Below are 18,794 nucleotides of genomic sequence, written 5' to 3' on the forward strand. Positions count from 1 at the left end.
AGTGTCCACTTACTCTGTTCAAACAACTGCCTCTTGGTCTATATACAGGTTCCACGATTAAGTGTTCTGGAGTACTTAATCATTCTCCATAGTGTTGCCCATAGCTTGTCATAATCCATATAGTCAAAAACCTTTGTATAGTCAATAAACCATAGGTTTATTGTATCTCTGTATTGGTATTGGTATTGGTATTCTCTGTATCCAACCAAGATCCATCTGACCTCAGCAATGATATCCCTTGTTCCATGTCCTCATCTGAATCTGACTTGAACCTCTGGAAATTCACTTGCGATGTACAGTTGTATACATTTTTAAGTTATCATTAGCAAAATTTTCTTGCATGTGATATTAACGGTATTGTCCAATGACTACTGCATTCCATTGGGTCACCTCTCTTTGTAATGGGCAGAAATATGAATCTGTTCCAATCAGCTGGCCACTCCAAATTTCTTGACATAGATGAGTGAGTGCTTCCAGTGCTGCGTCAGTTTGCTAGAGGATTTCAATTTCTATTCCATCAACTTCTGGAACCTTGTTCTTTGCCAATCAATGCCTTCAGTGCACCTTGGACTTCTTTCTTCACTGCCCTTGGCTCTTAATCATGTGCTATGTCTTGAAATGGTTGAATGTCATCCATTTCTTTTTAATATAGTGACTTTGAATGTCTTCCATCTTCTTTTCATGCTTTCTGCATCATTCAGTATTTTGCCCATAGAATCCTTCAGTATTACATGTCGAGGCTTGAATTTTTTCTTCAGTTCTTTCAGGTTGAGAAATGCTGAGCGCATTCTTCCCTTTTGATTTTCTAACTCCAGGGTTTTACATGTTTCATTATAATACTTGACTTTGTCTTCTCAAACTGTCCTTTTAAATTTTCTGTATAACTCTTTTACATTCAGCTCTTTTGCATACCAATTACCAGTAATTATCAGGACATCTTGATTGCATGTGTGATCAATTTCAGACCGAAGAAGTTGATAGCATTGGCCAATGTCTTCATGACTGGATTTAGTGGTTTTTGTGTCCATTGGACTAGTAGTGGTATTAACTGGTCTTTCTTGTAGATGAATGGATATTATCCTATCACAAACAGCATTGCACTTCCAGACAGATCTTGAAATGTTCCTTTCAAAGAAGAATGTAACACCATTCCTCTTCAATTTGTCATTCCTGGCATAGTGAACCATATGATTGTCAGATTCAAAATGGCCAATACCAGCCCATTTCAGCTCACCAATTCCTATGATATCAGTCTTTATGTGCTCCATTTCATTTTCGACAACTTCCAATTTTCCTAGATTCCTACTTTGTACATTCCTCCTTTGTACAATGGATGTTTACAGCTGTTTCTCCTCATTTCAAGTTGTGCCCGATCAAATGAAGGTCCTGAGAACTTTACCTTATTCACATTATCACATTCAACTGTACTTTGAGGAGTCAGCTCTTCCCCAGTGGTATTGTGAATGCCTTCCAACCTGAGGGGCTTATCTCCCAGAGCTATATCTGAAAATATTCTGGTGCTCATCATGTTTAAGTATTTAGTATTCTGGTGCTATCTAACAATGTTCTACTGCTATTCATAAGGTTTTCAGTGTTCAGTGGCTGAGTGTTCTATAGTGTGCCTCTCCTTCTTCCTAGTCTGTCTTAGTCCGGAAGAGTGGCTGAAACCTGTCCACCATGGGGTGCCCCTGCTCGTATTTAAAGTATTGATGGCAGAGTTTCCAGCATCAGAGCAATACTCAAGCCACCACAGTACAGAGAACTGACAGATGAGTGGTGGAAAGAGAAAGGTAGCAGTGAGCTACTTTCTCTGGTATTATCTGATCCTGACTCTAACATTCCCAGCAAATGACCAGTGATGGGTGATTGACTAATAAGTAAGCTATAATTTGGTGTCATTCAAGTTCACGCTAACTCATGACAACTCCACATGTCTCAGAGTACAGCCTTGCTCCTTGGAGTTTTTAATGGCTGATTTTTATTTATTTATTTGTTTATTTATTTTGAGGTAGATCACAGGGTCTTTCTTCTGAGGCCCTTCTAGGTAAACTTGAACTTCTAACCTTTCAGTTAGCAGTCAAGTGTGGTATCTATTTGCAGTACCCAGAGACTCTAAGATAGTTGTTGTTAGATGCTGCCAAGTCAATTCCAACTTATGGCAACCCATGTGTTATAGAATAGAACTGTTTCATAGGGTTTCTTGGCTGGAATCTTAAGGCGACCACTTGTTTGTCAGTTTGCTGTTCAGTGGTAGCATGTGTATTGTTGTGATGAGAGAAGCTATATCACCAGTATTTCAAGAACCAGCAGAGTTACCCATGGTGGACAGATTTCTGCAGGGCTTCCAGACTAAGATAGACTAGGAAGAAGGAAGAGGTGGTTCGCTTCTGAAAAACTAGCCACTGAAAACCTTATTATGAATAGTAGCAAAGCGCCAGACAGTGAACCCCTCAGTTTGGAAGGACATAGTGACTGTAACAATGGGTTAAAACATAAGAACAGTTGTGAATATGGCAAAGGACTGGGCACCCTTTCATTCTGGTGTACAGAGAGTTGCCCTGAGTCAGAACCAGTTCTTCAGCACACAACAACAACAGTCTTACAGGAAGCAGTTACCAAGCCTATCTTCTACAGAACCTGGGTAGGTTCAAACTGCCAACTTCTAGGTTAGCAGCCAAGTGCAGACCATTATGTGGTGTTTAAAACACTTGACTGCTAACCAAAAAGTTAATGATTCAAACCCTGCTACACAGGAAAAAGAGGTGACCATGTGCTTTCATTACGATTACAAACTTGAAACCCTGTGGGGCAGTTGTATTCTGTCTTATTAGGGTTACTATGAGTTGGAATCAACTCAGCAGCAATGGGTTTTACCACACCAGGAAGTAACCCGAATAAAACACTTCCCAGACTTATTCATGGCTATTCTACTATGACGGAGTCCTGGTGTGGCATTGAAGGATAAGCACTGGACTGCAAACCACAAAGTTGGCAGTTCAAAGTCACCAGTTACTCCTCAGAAATCCTATAAAGGGTCACTGTGAGCTGGGTACATATTGTTGTTAGGTGCCATTGAGTCTGTACCAACTCATAACGGCCCTAGGCCTTGGTGGTGGTGGTGACATGCCCTGGAGTCGGATATGACCCATAGCGACCCTATACAGGGTTTCCGAGGCTGTAAATCTTTCTCCTGCAGAACAGCTAGTAGTTTCAAACTGCTGACCTTGAGGTTTGCAGCCCAATTTGTAACCACTATATTACTAGAGCTCCTTGGCCATAACAGGGCTTTAATCCAGGACTCACTGTGAAATTGAAATAGATCCATTTTTAAAAACAAATTGGGTGAAGCAGAATGATAACCAGAACAGGAAACATAATGGACAGAGTCCTGGAATGGCATAGGGAACCTGATGCAGGAGATTAGATTATTGCCAGGACTGTAGAGAGCTGTACACCTTCAAAGAGGCATGATTGGTCGCCATCTTTGAGCCTGGCACCCTTGTCTCAAGTGGTCAAAAGATTTGGCTGCTGTGCATTGTGCACACTGCCCTCATTTTCTAAGAAGGTGATTAAATTTCTAGCAATACGCTGACCCACACTGTTTCCCATTTGGGTTATTGTTTCGGTCAACCCACATTTTACCCATCCAGGTCCATTCCGGTTCTGTTTCATCAGCCATGACTGCTCCAGAAAGAGTCAGTTCAAAACCCAGTAAATAGCCTTTCTCAGATGCTTCACAGTCACTTTGTAAACAACACAAGGCTTGCTTTCTTTACTTCTGCCTTGGCCACTACTGGTGTTTGTGCCTCACACAACAACACCGTTGTTGGTCCTTATGCCTCTTAAGAGCACGTTACATGGTCCTGAGACTAGCCTTTGTGGAGGCTTTGAAATAATAAAGATCTCATTAGATCACAACAAAGATATGAAACTGCATCAAATTAAAGGAACCCTTTCATTGGAAACTCGAAAGTCTGTTTGGGGAACGTACTAAAACTTTGATTTTCTGATGATACCCTAACTTTCCAAGACAGATGCCTAGTGAACTGCTGATTCTTATTTATCTTGTTTTCTGCCAGATTTCAAGGTTTGTTCGAGAATGGAGTAGCCTAACCGTCATGAAGCAAAGGATTATCAGGAAAAGCGGTCAGCTGTTCCGTAGCCCAATTCTTGCTTTGGAAGAGATAGCAAAGCAACAAACCGAACAGAACAGTACCAAAAGGTAAGACTTGTCTTTCTGGTTTTATTTTGTTTCATTATTTTTCATTTGTTTCATTACTTTTTATGGTCTTTTCTACATGGAATCCAAGGCATTTTATGTAATCATTAATGAAATCTGGTGAGTTTAAGAGAATTGTACTTAAATAACAACTGATTTTATAGCTGTATAATTTGAGAATTTAAAAAATTGACCAGATCTATTGAAAAAGATCCCTCTTGTCTGGATCTTGCTCGTTATGAGTCCCACTCATCAGTAGAGAAGCCAGAGTCAGTGTTGGTGCATCCTGTAACCTACACGCCTGGGACACTTGGTAACAACAGGAAGACATTTTTTTCTTAGAACAGTGCCTCTTGCCTTTCAACCCCATCTGCCCTACACTCCAGTGGTGTGGATTTGGGGTGCTATTGTAGCAGGAAAGCTGGTTCTAACTGAATGGACCACCACCCAAGTGGTAACTGTCATCACAGCCCTGACTGGAAATCGAATGGAAGGATAATTTAACTGGAAGACGAATCTGATTGCTTTGCTTCTATCATTACAGGTCCTTTTCTAATCTCTGCGTCTTTCTAGTCTCTCCTTTGTTGACATCACAATCATCTGTGCCTAGCTCTAGCATTCCCTTACGTGAGCTCAACCCCCCTTCTCTGTAGTCTCTTTTCTTAGCATGAAGCGAGGGTGATGAGGAAAGTGGTCAGAAGCGCTGGCAATCACTTTATGATTTCTCCTATGTAATCTTTTCCACACACCCACAAAGAAAAGTCTATCAGATAGGAGGTGAGATTAGGTGGCTAATTAAATAAATTATGCTACCTCCAGGAGTCCTGATAAAGCAATAGACCACAAGGTCAGTTTGAACCACAAAGTTGGTAGTTCAAACTCATCAGCTGCTCCTTGGAAAACCTATGCAAGATCGCTATGAGACAGAACTGACTCAATGGCACTTAACAACAGCAACAATCTCCTTATAGTGACAGTCTCTTTAACTGTTTCAGTGTATCAGGTATGGTATTCATATGTAAGTACATAGAATGATACTCATGAAAAATGGTTAAAAGTAAAAATAATAGTAATTAAAAAGGTTGGACATGCAAGTATATCTGAGTGCCAATAGTGACATTGAAAGTGTCTGGAAAGATCTTAGAAACCTTGCCAGAAGTTTTCTGTGAAGCAGTGGTTTTAAACCAGGGGCAGTTTTGCCCCACTGAGTGCAAGTATCTGGCGACAGTTCAGATTGCTATGAGTGGGAGCTGATGCTGGTGGGCATGCCTATAAAAATGCCACATTGAACAGAGCCACTCCCCACCAAACAGAGAGTGGTTTGTTTTTCAAGGTCAATAATGCTGCTGGTACTCTAGGGTTTAACAATGGGCTATGGTGGTGGCGGTAGGAATTTTTACTTTATATGCCAAGATCTCAGACTCGTATGCCCCAAAGGCATTCCTTGGTGACCCTTACCCAGAAGCTGCTCTCCCTAGTATGTGCTCGCTTCTGTACTTTACCTCCTCTTTTGAGGACACTCACTGAACAAAGAACCCCTCTTTCCAAGCAAGATTGCATCACAGGTATAGGTCTTAGGCTGTTTATTTGTATGGATGTATATTTTGGGGAATACTACTCATGCCATAGGAAATACCACAGCTGACCCCCAAAGCTAGTCAGCAACCTAGAACCAAGGTTTGTTTTCAATGGTGTGGACCACTTTGTAATGCACATACTTCTGTCCTTGCAAAAATTGCCATTTTTAACTCCCACCCCAACCCAGGAATCAGTTTGGCCAACAACATTCTCTCTTCCCTACTTATCAAAACTGGGACTTTACAGTAATCCTTTTGAGAGTTTGTATATTTACTTGAATTTCCTAGCAAACCTCAGTGGAGAATTAAATATTGAAAAATTTCTACAAGCTTTGAAAAGTTGCCAACCCCTGTTCTGGGATTGGTTGATTTGTTTCTTGTGGTTTACATAAGTTTGTGTTTAAAACTCTTGTAGGAAACAAGAGTTTATTTTTAGTTCCTAAGTCCCTGAATAGATTTCTCAGCACCTTTCAAAGTTACAGAATTAGGTTTCTAAGCTTTAAAACAGTGAATAATACCTGAGGCAAGGATTAATATCCTATTCCTCCTGAAAGTTAGGAAGCTTTTGAATTCATTTAAGTCCACAAAAATACTTTAGGGGAGTGTTTTTGTCAAGGGAATAAAATGGCTGAAGAAATGGGGGAAGTTTAAAACTAAAAAATGCAAGTTAAAGAACTCTAAAACAGTTCACTATGATATAACTTATTTTTGTTTTAAGAAAGACAAAGTGAACATGCAAATATATGAAAGTAGAATCACCCCATACTGTTAATAGGAGAGATGAAAATGTGAAGCTGGAATGAGATAAATATCAGTACTAGCAGAGACTTTAATATGTGAAATACGGTCCGGGAGTCTTGGTGTGGCACCATAGGATCAGTACTGGACCGCTAACTATAAGGTCAGTGGTTCAAACCCACCAGTCATTCCTTGGATACCCTATACAGGGCCACTATGAATCAGAACTGACTCATGGGCACTTAACAACAGCAACAATGAAAGTATGAGATTATATTTATCTCATACACTGCTGGTGGGTATATAAATTGATACAATCTCAAAAAAAGAGCCATTTGTCCAAATCTATCCAAATTTAAAGAAACCATGAATTTCGACCCAACAACTCTATTTCTGGGAAATTAGTCTGTATATACTTAATGTCCCCACTTCTGGACCAATAAATGGCAGAGTGAGAAATGAAGAAAAGATAGAACTTATCAAAGACTTCATTTTGCTTGGATCCACTATCAACTCTCATGGAAGTTGTTGTTATGTGCCGCGGAGTAAATTCTGACTCATAGCGACCTTGTTGTTGTTGTTGTTGTTGTTAAGTGCCGTGGAGTTGATCCATAGCAACTCTGTATAGGGTTTCTGAGGAGCAGTTGGTGAGCTTGAACCGCCGACCTTGCAGTTCAAATGGCTTTGCAGTCTGGCGTATTAACCCATAGCGACCCTGTAGCAGTCAAGAAATCAAACTATGTATTGCATTAGGCAAATCTGTTGCACAAGACTTCCTTAAAGCGCTCAAGAGCAAAGATATCAGTTTGAAGACCAAGGTGCGTTTGACCCAAGTCATGGTATTGTTAGTGACCTCATGCATATGAAACTTTGGCCATGAATAAGGGAGCCGGTTGAAGAATTGATGCAGTTGAGTTATGGTGCTGGAGGAGAATATTGAAAGTACCGTGGGCTGCCAGAAGAACAAACAAATGTATGTTGGAGAGTACGGTCAGAATGTTCCTTAGAAGTCAGGATGGCAAGACTGTCTCTCATACTTCGGACATATGATCAAGAGGGACCAGTCCCTGGAGAAAGACATTGTGCTTTGTAAAGTAGAGGGTCAGCTAAGAGAGGAAGACCCCCAAGGAGATGGATTGGCACTGTAGCAGTAGCAATGAGCTCAAGCAGAACAATGACTGTGAGGATGGCACGGGACCTGGCAGTGTGTCCTTCTGTTGTGTATTGAACCAACTCAACCGCCAACAATACTTCATATGTACAGAAATGAACAGACATAAGAATATGTGTTGTAGAATTGTTTGTGATAACAAAAACTGGAAGCAACCTAAATGCCTATTAATCAGAGACTGGTTAAATCTATGACTTATGCAAATAATGGAATAACATGCAGGTATTATATAGAATATGCAACTCCAGACAGATTTGTGTCACTTAATGTTCGTTTGGGCAGTAGACAACATCACATCCATGATTCCGTAAGGTTTAATTTTCTCTTGTTTTAAAGGGAAGGAAAGCTTATTTCCTCTAAAGACCTCCGTCCCAAACCCAGACTTTTACAACCCTGGGCCATGGGTAGGAGATAGAGTTCAAGGCCTGAGGGACATCTCTCAGACTTTATGTGGTTGGCAGGTTAATATATATAGTAGGCTTCTATTTTCACATATTGTAGTCTGCTTCCATTCTTTGAAAATTAAAAGTATAATGGAGAGTGACTACCTGTGAGTGTAGAGATTTCTTTTGTGGATGCTAAAAGTGTTCTGGAATTATATAGTAGTAATAGACTGCAAAGTCGGTTTGAACCATAAAGTCAAGGGCTCAAATCCACCAACCATTCCTTAGAAACCCTATACAGGTTGAAACTGACTCGTCAGCACTTAACAACAGTGACAATGGTTGCATGACCTTATGAATATTCCAGGAATCCACTGAATTATAAACTCTAAAATGTTAAATGTTATGTTGTTTTTGTTAGCTGCCGTTGAGTCAGTCTCTTGTTCCTGGCAGCCCCACGTGTTACAGAGTGGAACTGATCTGTAGGGTTTTCTTGATTGTAATCGTTTTTCTTTTTTAAGTTTTTAACAGTCACTCTCCGATCATATTTCGTTCATTGCAATGATTACAATCGCCTCCATGCATCATCATTCAGCAGTATTTGTTGTTGTTATTTTTGATGTACACCAAAACACTCAGGAATATATAATCACTCAAACAACCAAAGAGCATACCCTGCAAGCCTGCCCCCTGGACTCCAGCACACAGCCCCTCTCCCTCCATGATTCTAGAGTCTCCAGATGCTCCATTTTTCCACATCATCATCTCTGCCTCCATCTCTGGTGTTGCGGCTTCTCTAAGTAGGGTCCCACACTCCACTCCTGCCTCCTGGACTGCAAGATCAACCACTCCCCTCTTTTTCTTACAAAATATCTACGTTTACATTTCCAACAATTGCAATCAGTCCTGATAACAATTACTCACAATTGAACCACAAGAGTCTTATTCCCATCTCCTCTCACCAGCCCCATCTAGACAGGTTGAAAACCACACATTGGAGATTCTACCGTCCCACACACCCTCTGAAACTAAACTCCCTTTTGAAAACTTGTAAGCTAGTCATTTCATGCCTTTATGTTGTTTTTGTTAAGTGCCACCAAGTTTATTCCGACCCATAGTGACCCTGTATAGGGTTTCCAAGGAGTAGCTGGTGAACTTGAACCACTGTTCTTACTGTTCAAACAACTTTGCGGTCTGACGCATTAGCCCACAGTATACCACCACCACCCCCAGCCATTTTAGGAGCCAATGTCTAAGTTGCCCATCTCTATCAACCCTATGTACAGCAGGCATGGGAATAACCTTTGTTCTGAAGATTCCTTCCCTCTTTTAAGCTACTACGTAGGTATAGGTCAAGTTCATCAAATTGTAGTGGATTACACTTTTTTTTTCTTTCTTCCTCTAGTCAAGTTCTAATCATCCAGCCATTGAAGCTAGGTCAAATGGGTACTATCTGCAAGTATGGGTGTTCTTGTACATCTCCCCTCATTTCATATCAACTGACACATCACTCGCCTCTCTAGCCCTCTGTAGCTATATCCCTGTCCATGGGCTCAGGAGTCCCCAGGTCTCACCATACTGCTGGCCATCTTGGTTGTAATCTTTATACAAGTAATTCACCCAGGACTTTCTTCTGCATTGCCAATAGTTAGGTTGAAACCACCAAACTTTTGGTTAGTAGCTGATCACAAACTACTTCCACTACTTGGAGACCTTTTAAGATAAGTGAATTATATTTCCATAAAAAGAAAACAAAACAAACAAATATGTATATATGTTAAGCTTATGTACAGAAACAAAATGGTTCTTTTAAAGGAATATGTTAAAAACTGGCAGAAGTAGTAGGTTTTAAGGAAGGAGACAAACTGACTACAGATAAAACAGGAGGGAAACTTCTTCACCATGTACACTTTTGTATGCCTTTTGAATTTTGAACCACGTTCATGTATCACCTAATGAAAAACATAATGAGATAGTGTATAAAAAGAAGAAAATGTTAATTATTAAAATCACCTTAACAGCATAAAAGTTAATTTCTACAATTTTACCTATTCCATTGTGGTTTAATTTTATTTTTATTATCAACCTACCAAATAAAGCACTCAAAGATGTGAAGAAAATTTGTGTTTTAACTAATTTCGGAAAAATGTCTTCAATAGGTGTAAACTATCAGAGAAACTGGGCCATGCTAATTAGAAGGAATTAATTGGGTAATTGCATTTCACCTACTTAAATTCCCCTGTCACCTTTAATTGGAATAACTTTTCTCTTTACTTCCAGTCCCTAAACTGTTGTGTGGTATTGATCGTGTGTGTAATGAGGTTCTGAATCCCACATAAAAAGTGGCTTTATTTCAGTGGAAGATTCCAGAAACCCTGAATGGACTAATCACAATGGAAGCAGCCTTGAGATTATAGAAGATGTAATTGAACCTGATTAGCTAGGCAGAGAATCACTTCCCCTGAACACGCTGATTAGAAGTGGTTTAGGTGGTCTTGGCCGAGAGAGGGAGGTAAATGCCCAGCTCAGGAAGTCTGTCAGTTATGCACGTATGTGATCATTTCTTATTCCTCTGCCCAGTTATTTTACTCCTTAAATGAAAATTGGTCCAGGGATATTGAATGGCTCTAGAGCTCTTAGAAAACTACATCCTGAGAAAACTAATTTAGAACCTTCCCCCCCCAAAAAAAATATTTTCCACTTAATGAAGATCAACATAAAAGGGAAAAAATTCCATTTCTTCATTTTAGTTTTAGAACAGTGAATAGAGTTGGTTCTTACTCCTTCTCCTGTGGCCTCTGCAAGGAGTGGCATAAGCATGAACGAGAGAAATTGTTGCATACGAGAGAGAAAGTATATTTACCATGTAATTGTTTTAGATACATAACCAAAGAAGATGTTGCTGCAGCCTCGATGGACAAGGTGAAGAACGACGGGGGCTATGTCCGTCTGATCACAAAGGGCTCTAAGGACCCTGCCACAAAGTAAGGACACAGTAGTATTAAGACGACTCAGTTAAGTTTATGTATTAATTTTTATAATAATGCCAACTATTTTGTGGCAACTTTGGAAGGTGCAAAGAGCTTTTGCAATATAGTAGCTCCATTTTTAAGTTTAATTTGGTCAACTGAATTTATGTATAATAGGCATGATAGTTAGCAAGTCTCCTGTCCCAGTTCCTATCAACACCATCAGGTTCTTTATCACTTTGTAAATGTGAAGATTCTGTTTCTTGTAGGCCAGCAGAGGCCAGAGTAGAACAATCATGGAATATTTATTAATAACCCCTCTCCCCTGGCAAGATGTGGGAGCCAGTACAGTTAGAGAACAGGATGCTTCAAAGCTTTAGCTGGAGTTTTACCATAAGGAGCTCGGGGGTGCCATGGGCTGTTAATCACAAGGTCAGTAGTCCAAACCTGCCAGCTGCTCTATGGGAGAAAGATGAGGCTGTCTGCTTCTGTAAAGATTTACGATCTGGGAAATCCTCAGAGTCTGCTCTGGCCCATAGGGTCACTGTGAATTGGAATGGACTTGATGGCAGTGAGTTGTTCTTAGAGGTGGTCATTCTCTAATTTCTCATTTTCCAACTTCTCCAAATAGATCACAGTGTGGTTGCTTACATAAAAATTCCCAAGAGCAGCAATGTACCACTCTCCTTTATTTGACAGGGAATAAGAGTGCTGACATACAGCTATGTCATTACCACACTGAATCACAAAACCTGGGGGACCATTTGCTGGTTATCAATATAGAGACTATTGAAGAAGATATGAAGCAATGGCAGTTTACACTAAAATTGTTGAATGAGTTACAATTAAATATTTTGTTCAATTGCAGGAAGTTTCTTGGCGATGGAACTTATGTCCCATTTCTAAATCCCTGCACAGTTCAAGCTGATCTCACTGTGAAACCTTCTACTTCTAAAGGCTATTTTCAAGCTGTGGATAAAGAAGGGAACCCACTTTGTCTTCACTGTCAGCAACCCACTGGCGAAACTAAGCAAGAGTGTAAAGTGAATGCTTGGGATTCAAGGTTTTGCTCTTTGAAATGTCAGGAGGAATTTTGGATTCGTTCTAATAACAGTTACATGCGAGCCAAAGTATTTGAAACTGAACATGGTGTGTGTCAATTATGTAATTTGAATGCACAAGAACTCTTTTTACGACTTAGAGATGCCCCTAAAAGTCAAAGGAAAAATCTTCTGGATACTACCTGGACTTCCAAGCTTCCATTAGAACAGGTAAATTATAATGTAAGCATATATGATAGCCAGACGGCGCCATTGCCCTGAGCGACTAATATGACTCAGTAGTTTGCTTTTTATAACTTTTTAAACATGGAATTCTCAAATAAATATATACAAAGTAGAGAAAATAGTAAATGTATATACCTATCACCCAACTTGAACAGTTAACAGTTTACCATTTGTATTTCATCTATCCCTCCCTCATTTCTTCTTGTGCTGTCCTGAAATACTTTAAAGTAAACACCAGACAATAATTAATTTCACCCTTAAAAACTTCATTGTGGATTTCTGGTAAGGACTTCTTTCTTTGTTTTTAATATAAGTACAGTACCTCAATACACATCATTGTTGTTGTTGTTAAGTGCCATCGAGTGGATTCCAACTTATAGCCACCCTGCATAGGGTTGGTTTGAACCACCAACTTTGTGGTTCTCAGTCCAGTGCTGAGCCTGCAGAGCCACACATGGAGTCCTTACACCTAACACGATTGTAACTCCTTGATTAAAAATAAGTCCATGTTTTCTTTTCCCAGATTGTCACAGAAAAAAAATCTCTCACAGTTGCTTTGTTTAAATCAGGATCAAAATATGATGCACACATTGCATTTGATCAGTATGCTTTATTCTTTTGCTGTAATCTGTAGTAGGACCTCTTCCCTTTTTTATATCATTGACTAGTGAGTAAACTGGATTATTTTCCTGTAGGATTTCTATGTTGTGGGAATGTCTCCTTGTGTACTTACTGTATTCTTTGACATGTTTTTCTATCTCTCTAGATTTCTTGAATAATAGTTGTAAGATCTAGAGGCTTAATTAGACTCTAACTCAGTCATTTTTTATATTGATTTTAACCAATAGAAAATCACACATGAAGAGGTCCCTAATTTCTGGTTGTTCCATTTTTCATGATAATTAATATTGAATGACAGGAGAAAAGATAACCTCAAAAATGTCGATTACAATAAGAAGGCAACTCAGATATGGTCATCAGGTTATAAAGTATAAATTTAGTAGAACAGTTCGTCAAAAATATCTTCCTTAGCATTATTATTAATATCACATTGATTTTCAAAATCAGTTTGATTTCTAATCTCATTATCTAATCAGTTGTAAATTTCAAACTAGAGCAAAATTTTTGTAGTGTGCTGAATTAGAAAAGCATCACTCCTGAATAAATTCTTGCCGTTTAGATAAATCATACCTTTTTATTGATCTACTGTTGCTGAATTATGATAGAATGAATTGATAAGCATTTGCACAAAGATGAATCAGCGTGTCTGTGAGAGCCAGGGAAACACCATATTTCTCTGATGACATCCAGAGTTCTTGAAAAACTCTGGTTTAATTGGGAAGGGTGTATTCCTCCCATCCCGGGGGGATTTTGGCCAGAGTCCAGTAACTGCTGCCCCAGTTCAGAGACTTCCAAAGACACACCAAGATATGACTCAAGGACACGTTCAAAACAGCCCATCTAGGACTTCCCCAATAACATAGCATACATCTTATACAAGGTTGTCAGAGCCTTCAAAGTACCATTGGACTAAGAACAATAAGGCTCGGTCTGAGAGGGACATTGAAGAGTGGCCCCAGGTGATTTCCTGTAGAATGATCAGAGAAGACCAAAGAAGCACATTCAGAATGCTCAAGTCTGTCACACTGGAGACCACTCAGAGGAGAAGAATTGGTGATGACAGAAGGCAGAAACAAAAGGGATTTTTTTTTTTTTTTTTTTTTGCTAAGAATATGCCCTTTGCCTGATGCACAGGACTGCCTTTTGTAGTTGCTTCTAAAAATGTCAACTTGAAAAATAAAAAAATCAGTACATATCTAAGAGAGTTTGAAAAGGTCTATACAAAAAAGTAAGGAAAGCTATAACATAGTCCAGCTGGACAAATCTGGCTGCTTCAGCTTGATGACTCATGAAGCTTCTGGATTGCTCATGGGCCAGGTAGTACTTACTGACCGGGTCACTGTGCCATTCCACTGGCCTGACAAGTGTCCCTAACAGTGCTTTAGAATGACATCAGAGGTGCCCATGGTTAGCAAACCTGAAATTGGCTAATTATCATTTATTCTTTGCCTAGGGAAAAAAAATAACCTTCAGCCAGCCTCATCTTTGTGATAGTTCAACAACTGCACAGCTCTAGTATCCACTGTTTTAATAATCTTGGATAAAATGTTAAAACACATTCCCATTTAGTATAAGTCATCATGGGTGAAGTATAAAGTATACACAAGGGAACTGCAAAAAGTTTGTGGAAAATTCCATGACCTTTGACTTCCGTTTTTCCATGAAGTTTCTGTAGCTCCTTCTTGTATGTATATATTTAGAGAGAGAGAGAGAGAGAGAGAGACTGGCTTACATAGTAACTGCTTCATTCCAAAATAAAGCAAAGATAGTTGTTTATGCCAATATGCAAGTTAGAGGTATGTTCTAGAAGTTTCAACCCAGCCCATGTAACTTGGGAAGTTCTCTGGTGAAGAGTTAGGAACTCGGGGTAATAACTGTTAATACTTAAGCTGTCATTGATCATATGACAAATGCATTTAGGTCAACAAATAAAGATCGCTTGGGTCGGCAAAATCAAAAGCTCTTAATTTCCAATATGTTTGTATTCTTTTCTTAGTTTGATTTAGGGAATATGTATATAACCCAAAGGAACAGAAGCAACTGATTTTTTCCAAACTGTCAGGAGTCTTGGTATTTTATACTTGTATGGAAATGTTTTCAAAATGAGTTATGTAAAAGGTGGGATGGGATGGAAAGCTTTTTCAGAAACCTATGTTATTGCCTTCAAATTGCTAACCCAGAAGTTTTTTGTTTTTTTACTTACAATAAAAGCTATAAAAAGCTATACTAATGTATTTTTTCCTTGTGATTTTGCTGTGTAAATATGATTGCACAGGGCACAATAAACGGTTCCCACTGTGTGTGTAGAAAATTGCTGATGTTGTCTTTGTCCTGCAGCTAAATGACATGATAAGAAACCCGGTAGAAGGCCATTTCTGGCAGGTGGATCACATCAAACCAGTCTACAATGGAGGAGGCCAGTGTTCCTTGGACAACCTTCAGACACTCTGCACTGTCTGCCACAGAGAGGTCAGTGATGCACACATAGGTGTGATTCCACTGTAGATTTCAAATGGAACATTTTCCAACAGGTGTAGAAGATTATGTGTACGAATTTACATCCCTGATCTGACTTAATCACACCTGCATTTTATTCCTTCTATCACCTAACCCTTGAATTTTGTCTTAGAAAGATACATGGGTTCAATTTCCCATGCTCTTCAGCCATTCAAAATCTTTATCATCCAAAATGGCTGCGTGATAGTCTATTGAGTAAATCTCTACCGTAGTTTATTTCCTGTACTGATGAGGTTCCTGTTGTTTCCATCTATAGTCACTCTTATACATAAAGCTGCCAAGGACATGTTTATAGATCCAACTGTTTTCTACATCCTGAAGTTTTTCCTTAAAATAGAGTCTCAGATGTAAAATCACTGAGTCAAAGTGTTTGGCTATATTTTGAGACTGTAGGAATTTGTCACCAAAGGATCACATCAGGTTATGTTCTGCCAGCTCTACAGTGAACAAGAGTACCCACTTAACTGCATTCTGTGAGGAGAAAAAATGACTTGTCATCATTTACTAAAGAAACTGATGTATTTTAAAAATAGTAATCAATTGTATGTACTCTTTTGAGTACTGTTCAGATACTGATGGCCTCTTCAGTTGCCTTCTTGTAATATTTAGACTCCACAATCACTTTGCAAACATAATTTTACATAAATGGGGTCATATCATATAGGCAGTTTTGTTTTCTTTTAGTTCGAACCTTCTTTTTTCTCCCCACCTCTTCTCCCTGGATCACTTAATGCACATGCACTTCTCTAAACCAAAGCCCACTGCCATCGAGTCGGTTCTGACTCATAATGACTCAAAAGGACAAAGTAGAATTGCTCCCTAGAGTTTCCAAGACTGTAAATCTTTATGAGAGCAGAAAGCTTCATCTTCCTCCCACAGAGCAGCTAGTGGGTTTGAACCACCGACCTTTCAGTTAGCAACCCAACATTTAACCCACTGTACCCCCAGGGCTCCTTCATGGACTTCTCAGCTATGCAAATTATTATCAAATTAAGGGCTTATAAAAGAATTGAAATACAACAAAAGAAAAATTAGTCCTGGTGCACTATAGGATAAGCACTGAATTGCTAACCTCAGCTCAGCAGTTCAAACCCACCAGCCACTCCTCAGAAACCCTATGTAAGTCGTTATGAATTGGAACCTACTCAACAGCATTTTACAACAACAATTACTTCTTGAGGATCCCTGATAGCATAGTAGGTTACTAACTGGGTTGCTAACTGCAGGGTCAGAAGTTCAAAATTATTAGCTGCTCTGCTAAAGAAAGATGAGACTTTCTGCTCCCATAAAGGTTTACAGCCTCAGAAATCCCATACAGGGTCATAATGAGTCAAAACTGACTCCATGGTGCATAACCACCACCAGCACCAATTCCTTTTTAGTGTTCATGAAATATTTGATGTCTAAGAGTGAACCAAGTCTCTAGCTCTCATCTGTCTCATCGTGCCCCTCTGCATTGGTTTGGCTATTTAGTTGGGAATGGTTTCTGGACCCAGAAAATCGAAAGTGGGGCCTTTATTTCTTAACCATCTTTATTGAAAAGACATTTTTCAAAAAAATAAGCTAAGTGTACTTCTGGTGTTATCCGGGGACTCTGGAAAATCCAAGATGGCATATGAGGTCCACTTGAGTGAGAACCATGGCCGCCCTCAGTTCCCAGATGTGGGATTCATGGTTTCATTAATGAGACTCCCCCAAAGCTCTGTGCTCACCTCAGAATCTGGTCCCAGTGAACCTAAGGCCAGTCCCGGGCAGCTGGTGCCTCTGCCTTGTGGTATTGTTGCTGGTAAGTACCGTCAAGGCAGTTCCGACTTGTAGCAACTCTGTATAGGATTTCTAAGGAGTGAGGTGGGTTTCAAAGGCCAACCTTGCAGTGAGTTTGTAGTTAGCAGTCCAGTGCTTATCTTACAGCACCACACCAGGACTCCTGCCTTGTGAGATGGGAAGCCCCCTAATGGCAAAGCACCGGAAAGTGAATGTGGTGATAATGTAGATGTTTTTTTCCAGACTAACAGAATACAAAGATCTGTTGAGTTTCTCTAGCCAGTGATTTTCCCCCCCTAACATATGTATGCATGTGTATTTTTAACTTTAGAGAACTGCCAGACAAGCCAAAGAAAGAAGCCAGGTGAGAAAACAGTCTGTGGCATCAAAGCATGGATCAGACATCACCCGATTTTTGGTAAAGATGTGACGTGTATCTGAATAGATGACAAGACCAGCGGTCTACATGTGGAGGAGTTCAACACAAATTTTTTTCACATGTGTCTATTTTTTAAGAGTGAGAATTGTCAAGACAAAATGCAAAAGTCAATTTCCTTTTTAGATTAAGCATTTTGGGAGCTAAAAAAATAGCTTTCAAAAGTACCTCAAGAAACGGAGATCACTAGTTCTGTGTTCTTGTTGATTTCACACAGACGTTCAGTTCTGTTTCAGCAATGTTTTGTTAAGCCTTCCTTTTCTCCTCATATACCTTAATCACTGTATGATGCATAGATACTGTTTCTGAAAAATATAGTTTTAAGTACCTGAAAACTGCTGCTGGATCAGTACTGATGATGGACTCTTGTAGTTATCAGTGGAGTGTTGCATAAGGACAGTTTTACAGGCAAATCATTGTTTTTTAGAAATTCTGGGCCAATTCTGCTAGGTATACAAGAGAGACCCTTGTTCACTAAATGGCTCCAAAATGGTCTTGAGTTGGGGTTGTTGCCTTTTTTTGCTTTGAAAAAATGCTTTTTAAAATAAATTAAGTGGGCTTATGACAGTTTGAGGGGTTCTGGGGAAAGTCATTGTTAAAACTTTTCAGTTTTTTTTAACAATAGTTTTAAGTATAAAATGCCATCTGAACTTCATTTGTTAGCGTTTTTAAAGTGCATTAAAACAAAGCACCCTTTGTCTCTTGGTTATCATTTTCTGACTTTAAAATCCTGTCTTACTGCAAATGTATTACCGGTACCTCTTTTTAAAAGAATGATGATAAAACACTTTACAGTAAAACATGATCAGATAGATGGACACATTATAAACTACAATGACATTAAAATGTAATTGTTACTTTTTACTCTGAAAAGCTCAAGAATGTTGATTTCCTTGACATGTCATTTGAAATGCTTTTTTTACAAAAGAAACAGCAGAAAGAGAAAAATAGTGATGATGAAAGGAAACCAGAGCATAATCCTGCACTTTGTCAGATTCATGAGAGTGAAGGGTCTGAACTGCATGAATCCAGATCCAAGCATAAACAACCAGTAAAATCAGTTACTGTCAAGTTGGTTGTAACTCATGGTGATCTCGTGTTACAGAGTTGAAC

The 18,794-nt window shown here is 39.3% G+C and overlaps 1 protein-coding gene across 1 annotated transcript in view; it reads left to right on the forward strand.

Moving 5' to 3' along the window:
• The window catches only part of ZRANB3 (zinc finger, RAN-binding domain containing 3), a 226,722-nt gene extending 209,047 nt beyond the window's left edge, over window positions 1–17,675 (forward strand). Inside the window, exons 16-20 of the mRNA XM_006834600.1 lie at window positions 4,080–4,222; window positions 10,968–11,072; window positions 11,926–12,328; window positions 15,302–15,433; window positions 17,577–17,675. Coding sequence (XP_006834663.1) covers window positions 4,080–4,222; window positions 10,968–11,072; window positions 11,926–12,328; window positions 15,302–15,433; window positions 17,577–17,675 — 882 coding nt within the window. The remainder of the gene's footprint in view (window positions 1–4,079; window positions 4,223–10,967; window positions 11,073–11,925; window positions 12,329–15,301; window positions 15,434–17,576) is intronic.
• Window positions 17,676–18,794: the final 1,119 nt, after the last annotated feature.

The sequence above is a fragment of the Chrysochloris asiatica genome, unplaced genomic scaffold, assembly GCF_000296735.1.
Source record: "Chrysochloris asiatica unplaced genomic scaffold, ChrAsi1.0 scaffold00012, whole genome shotgun sequence".
Taxonomy (NCBI): domain Eukaryota; kingdom Metazoa; phylum Chordata; class Mammalia; order Afrosoricida; family Chrysochloridae; genus Chrysochloris; species Chrysochloris asiatica.